The sequence below is a fragment of the Nicotiana sylvestris genome, chromosome 2 (assembly GCF_000393655.2).
Source record: "Nicotiana sylvestris chromosome 2, ASM39365v2, whole genome shotgun sequence".
NCBI lineage: Eukaryota > Viridiplantae > Streptophyta > Magnoliopsida > Solanales > Solanaceae > Nicotiana > Nicotiana sylvestris.
Window position 1 is genome coordinate 54,651,200 of NC_091058.1, and position 6,620 is coordinate 54,657,819.

General features: G+C 45.0%; 1 protein-coding gene across 1 annotated transcript; it reads left to right on the top strand.

The window, feature by feature from the left end:
* The first annotated feature begins 5,264 nt into the window (after positions 1-5,264).
* LOC138884929 (uncharacterized) lies at positions 5,265-6,620 on the top strand. Its single transcript, XM_070165801.1, has 2 exons — positions 5,265-5,616; positions 6,151-6,620. Exons 1-2 carry the CDS (start codon positions 5,265-5,267, stop codon positions 6,618-6,620), a joined length of 822 nt encoding a protein of 273 aa, XP_070021902.1.

The following is a 6,620-nucleotide window of genomic DNA, read 5'->3' on the forward strand; positions in this document are numbered from 1 at the left end:
AAAACGTTCGGCGCCCCCTAGCCAAATGTCTGTGGACAAATCAAACAAGGCGAGTACTAGAAGAAGTACACGAAGGGAACTACGGCGCCCACACGGGAAACCGCGCCCTCGTCTGATGCCTCATCCGCGCAGGATATTACTGGCCCACCATGAAAAAAGAAGTCGCGGACTATGTCAGGAGATGTGAACAGTGTCAAAAGTACGCCCCTATGATACATCAAGCAGGGGAACTCCTTCATTCCATCACTTCACCATGGCCATTCATAAAGTAGGGAATGGACATAGACGGCCCCCTCCCAGCAGGACAAGGTAAGGTACGCTTCCTTTTGGTTTTAACTGATTACTTTTCTAAATGGGTAGAAGCAAGTGCATACACTCAGATACGTGAGCAAGAGGTCATCGCGTTCATATGGAAAAACATAATATGCCATTTTGGCATTCCCAAAGAAATAAGTTGTGACAACGGACCTCAGTTCATTGGAAAGAGAACGACTGAGTTCTTCGAAAAGCAGCACATCAAACGAATACTCTCCACGCCATATCACCCTGCCGCCAATGGTCAAGCCGAATCCTCCAATAAAGTAATACTGAATATATTGAAAAAGAAGCTTGATGATGCTAAAGGGCTATGGCCTGAACTACTACCGGAAGTATTATTGGCATACCGCACTATGCTAAAAACCAGCACAGGCGAGACGCCATATTCACTGATTTACAAGACTGACATAGTTATACCCGTTGAGCTTAGAGAACCCAGTTTGAGATACTCCAACGAGAGCGGACCAAGCAACGATGAATGTAGGCTACAAGATCTGGATAAAGTCAAAGAACGGAGAGACATGGCCCACATAAGAATGGTAGCACAGAAGCAGCAAGTAGAAAGGTACTACAACAAGAGGTCCAAGGTGCGACCGCTCAAAGTCGGAGATTACATCCTCAAGGCTAAAACACAAGCAACTAAAGACCCTAATGAGGGAAAACTGGGAACAAACTAGGATGGACCATACAAAATCACAGCCGCAACAAACAAAGGAGCATTCCAGTTAGAAACAATGGAGGGAAAACTACTCCAAAACAACTGGAATGTCGCCCACCTCAAGTACTTCCACTTCTAAAATAAGGCGTCACCTAAGTCGTACTATTTTTCCCTCACCCAGGTTTTGTCCCAATTGGGTTTTCCCAGGGAGGTTTTTAATGAGGCGACAAGGGAGACACCTCGAGGATCGAAGTGTTGTTCATTACCCCGACCCCTTGACATGATCTTTGGAGTGAAGTAATGAAGGGACTGGATATAGATAATCATATCCATTGTATGAATAGGGTCATGTGACAAAAGAATTTAATCAAATCTCCATTGTATGTACAGAGTCGACTGTGATCCTTACAAGTATAAAATCAAACATCCATTACATGAATAAAGACGACATGTCTTCCTACGTGAATATGATCAAATCTCCAACAAAGAAACGGCCTAGGACATCGACAAAAACATAAGTTCGACCTCATTTGAACTACGACGGGATCCTACTTCGATGACAGTTCGAAGCAACATCTCAATGGCCAAGGCCATCGACAAAAACATGAGTTCGACCTCATTCGAACTACGATGGGATCCTACATCGATGACAGTTTCTAAGCAGCATCCCAATGGCCAAGGCCATCGACAAAAACATGAGTTCGACCTCATTCAAACTACAACGGGATCCTAATTCGATGGCAGTTCGAAGCAACATCCCAATGGCTAAGTCCATCGACAAAAACATGAGTTCGACCTCATTCGAACTACGACGGGATCCTACTTCGACGACAGTTCGAAGCAACATCCCAATGGCCAAGGCCATCGACAAAAAATATGAGTTAGACCTCGTTCGAACTACGATAGGACACTACTTCGACGACAATCTGAAGCAACATCCCAATGGCCAAGGCCACCGACTTAATAAACTTAATGGCTCGACAGTTACCCTGGATTTCATAAACATTGCAAAAGAAGAGCCGATCAACAAAATATATTTTACATTGCATCAAAATGTTATTTACATTTGTCTTTACAAACGGGCTCAAGTATTCCCCCCGCAAAAACTCCAAAACAAAAGCAAGTACAAACAAAGACTACACATCATCCCCGGTGGGGTAAGCATCTTCGTACCATGAGTCTGAAGCAAGACAATTCGCATCATCAGAGTTGATTTCATCCCCGTTAGGAGTGAGGGGGTTGTACCCGTATGCCTCACGAGCTGTACGAGCTTCGGTGTGTACGGCCTGAAGCTCCGCTTCAGTACCCATTCCCTCGACGTGAAAAGTCTTATACACGTTAAGTCGAGCCTCAGCAAGGTCCCATAACTCATATAAATGATGGGGCACGACCGGATCGGTTGAGGCACGAGACATAGAAGGTTGAGAACGTTGACTTGCATCCTCCGCCCTCAGCAAGGCCACTTGTCCATTTAACGCAGCCAGCTCTGCCTCTAGTTCTTTGACACGCCCTTCGAGCCCCACAACCTTAAGACCAGAGGCCTCCTTCTCTTCAGCCAGCTCTGACATGCACACACGGAGGACATTATCCAAAGATGCGGTCCCAGAAATAGCTGCCTCCAACTTATCAGTACCAACACTTAGCTCGTCCTTAAGCCCATCTACCTCCACAGCCTTCGCATTCAACCCAACAATCAAACCGGCCACCTTTGCCTGCAAGTTGGCATTTTCAGCCATCACCCCCTACTCAACTCAAGCTCGCCATCCTTCACCTTAAGGGAAGTCTTGAGTTCACTATTACGAGCGACAATCTTCATGAGCTCCTCAATATGCTCCCTCAACTCTTCGATCTTATGCTCCAGTTGATCCTCCCGCTGTTTGAGCCCCTCACGAAACAACTGAAACTCAGGGTCTTGATTATAAATGTCGGTCATCGCACGATGCTTAGAATGATACTGTTAATATTTGGATGACATTTTCTCATAAAGGCCCGTCCTTCTCCTCTCCCTACGCTCTCTCTCAATCTCCATGATGAGGGTCTGACAAAAAAGGGGAGAAGTTAGAAACAAAATACAGAATGACAATCACCACATAAACCTAACGACAAAAAAGGAAGGAAAGGAACCTACATGCAAGACCATACCTGCGACCTTCTGAGATAACTCTGCATTGCTCATCGCCCTAAGCACCTCGTTCTTAAGGGCAGCATATAGAGGAGCTAGAGCAGACACCACTTGCTAGTAGTTCAGCAGCAAGTTGTAATCCCCTGGGATGACTATGTGACGATCAAACCCTTCCGTTATGACCTCCATATGATTATCTGGTCATGATTTTGTAAATAACTCAAATAAAAGAGGGATATGGAAGGAAATAACCGAAAGAAAAAACAAAAAAAAACAAAGAAAAAACAAAAGAAAAACGAAAAAAAGAGGGGCAAGAAAAGAAAAGAGAAGAAAATGGGAATGAGAGGAGAAACATCAAAGAGCCGAAGTGGAAAGAAAAAAATTGGAAGTAAGCGAAAGCCGGGATGAAACATGCAACCGTTGCGAAACACGTAGAAATGCATTTAACTATATAGGTGCATCACACCCCCAACGTGCGATTACCTATGTGTTAATTACTTCAAACTGACTGGTTTGTTATCTACTATTAAGTCCAAGTTCTATAGTAAGATGGTTGGTTTTGTGGTAGTCTGGCTTCACATCCGTACTTCATGAGGTCAAAAGAAAGTGTTGAAATGTCTTCGGAAAGTCATCTGCCAACAGTTCCTATTCCGGAGGATAGCCCGATCTCGGCCATCCCAACTTCTGAGTCAGCAACTACTGAGGAAAATAGAATTTTGCGTCTCCGCATGATGGAAATATGGGACACCTGGGCCAATGAAAGAGAACCACCAAGTGCGATCCCTGGATTCCCTGAGCTTTTCCCAGGGCAAGTGGGACCTCCAACATCCCCATAAGTTATCCAAATACCCCACTGGGATATCCTACCATTTCATCCCACTTTGCTGGAACACCTTCTGAGGCTCGCCCCCAGGTGTTAACTTCAGGTGTGGCCTCAAATATATTCATTGTGCCACCTTGTTCAGCTACGGCACAACCCACTCTACCCGGGCCTAACTTCGATCCATCTTCCTTCACATTTCAAGTACCATCTTTCCACTGGAACCTACCCAGCTTACTACCAATGCCTACCCTCAGCCGCCCCGGTACGAGTTTACTATGGGGCAAGAGAAAACCACAAAAAATCCTAAACAAGAGGAGATTACCAGAAAAATGAGGAGTATGGAGCAGAGTCTCAAAAATATACAAGGTTTGAGCGGGCAAAAGAGTGTACCCTATGTTGACCTGTGCATGTTCCCGCACGTACATTTACCCTTGGGTTTCAAAACCCCAAAGTTTGAAATATATGATGGGCATGGGGATCCCATAGCCCACCTTAAAAGGTATTGTAACCAATTACAGGGAGCAGGCAGAAAAGAGGAGCTTCTCATGGCTTACTTTGGAGAGAGTTTGGTCGGCATTGCTTCTGAATGGTATATGGATCAGGATATATCCAATTGACATATCTGGGATGACCTAGCTCGGGACTTTGTCAGGTAGTTTCAATATAACATTGACATTGCCCCTAACAGGAATTCATTGTCAAATCTAAAGAAGAAGTCCTCATAAAGCTTCCGAGAGTATATTGTCAAATGGCGCGAACAAGCGGCCAGAGTCAAGCCTCTAATAGATGAAACAAAGATGGTTAATGTCTTTATTCAAGCCCAAGAGGCTGATTATTATCAGAACATGATGTCTGCGATGCGGAAGCCATTTGCCAAGGCCATCAAAACCGGTTAAATAGTTGAGAATGGTTTAAAAACAGGGCGAATCTTGAGTCAGTCTGCTATAAGGGCTACCTCCCAAGCAATTCAAGGCGGGTCTAGAGGTGTAGCAAACCAAAAGAAGAAAGAAGAAGCGGCAATGGAAACTTTAAGTGTAAGAAAATCCCATCCACCCAAACCTTATTTCTCTGAAAGAACCCCACAACATTACTATCCCCATCAGGATGTGGCCTACGCTATGGTTCCTCAGCCATACGCAGTGATGAATGTCCAACCCTACATTACATCACAGCAACAATTCAATCAAAACCGAGCTCCATTTCCCAGAAATCAACCTCCTCACCAAGCTCAGTATAATCCCTGACCCCCACAGAACAACTTTCGTGCCCGGGAACCACCCAAGATGGCAAACTTCACACCCATTGGTGAGTCATATTCCAGCCTTTTCCCCAAACTTGTCTAGATGGGTTTGTTGCAACCTGTACCCCAAACCAGGCAGAACCCAGCGTCGCCCGCTTACAGAGCCAGTACTCGATGTGCTTACCACTCAGGGGCAGAAGGGCATGATACAGATGACTTTTGGACCCTGAAGAGGGCCGTGGAAAACCTCATAGAACAAAAGCAAATAGTTCTAAAGGACGAAGATGTTCCTAATGTAACCAACAATCCACTACCGGCTCACAACAACGGGCCAGTTATTGGAATGATTTGTGAAGACAAGGAATTTAACCCAGCTCTAAAAGTCATCATTGCCATAGCCGATGTGGAAAAGAATCCAAAGGCTGTCACAAAACAAGACAAGGGGGAGAAGAAGAGTAAACCCACCCCCAGAATACAGAAAAGAAAGTGGAAATCAAAACTGGGGCAGCGCCCTCAAAATATGCCATTCTCTATGTTCCATGGGGCCACAAGAAAGAACACCAGGAAGGTTTGAGTTAAACAAGGGATCTAAAATGTATGTGCCTAAAGGGACCTGCGTGGTGCGGGGGAAAGTAATTTCACCAAGGCTGAATGAACTCGTGGTTATTGGCCGCACACCGCAAAGGCCCATGACAGATCCCACTGCCATTCTAAGGAATTACAACAAGGCGGTAGTAACTTACAGGGGTAAAGAGATCTTGGGAGAAGTTAAGGAAAATAACCGGCTGAGAAATAGCTCAATCTGGACGAAGTGAATAATGCCACAAAGAAGCGTTTCCCACCCAAGAAGCCAGTGAGTGTTGAAGAAGCAGAAGAGTTCTTCCGAAAAATGAAAATGGCGGACTACGAGATAATTGACCAACTCTGAAAGTCTCCTGCTCAAGTCTCTTTGTTGTCTTTGCTAATGAATTCAACTGAACATCAAAAAGTGTTGATCAAAACTCTCAATGAAGCATACGTACCCATTAAAACCATTGTGGAACAGTTGGAGAGGATGGCGGAAATGTTTTTTGCAGTCAATCAAATCTCTTTCACCAAGAATCATTTGTCCCCGAAAGGGGCCACCCACAACAAGGCCCTTCATCTGACAGTTAAATGCGAGGGGTATTATGTGAAAAGGGTCATGCTAGATGGTGGTTCTGGGGTAGATATTTGCCCGCTCTCAACTCTGCAACGAATGGAAATCGGTACTGAGAGAATCAGGCCCAACAACGTCTATGTGTGTGCCTTTGACAGCATTAAGAGAGATACAATAGGTGAGATTGATTTTATTTTGACTATCGGCTCGGTGGATTTCGAGGTGACCTTTCAGGTCTTGGACATGGATACTTCCTATAATTTCCTCTTGGGAAGACCTTGGATCCATGCAGCAGGAGCTGTACCTTCTACTCTCCACTAG

Excerpts from the sequence above, each read along its gene's own strand:
- LOC138884929 (XM_070165801.1), top strand. The coding sequence starts at position 5,265 with ATGGGTTTGTTGCAACCTGTACCCCAAACCAGGCAGAACCCAGCGTCG. Across the intron at positions 5,617-6,150 it reads AGACAAGGGGGAGAAGAAGA|TGTTGATCAAAACTCTCAAT; the intron begins GTAAACCCACCC and ends AACATCAAAAAG.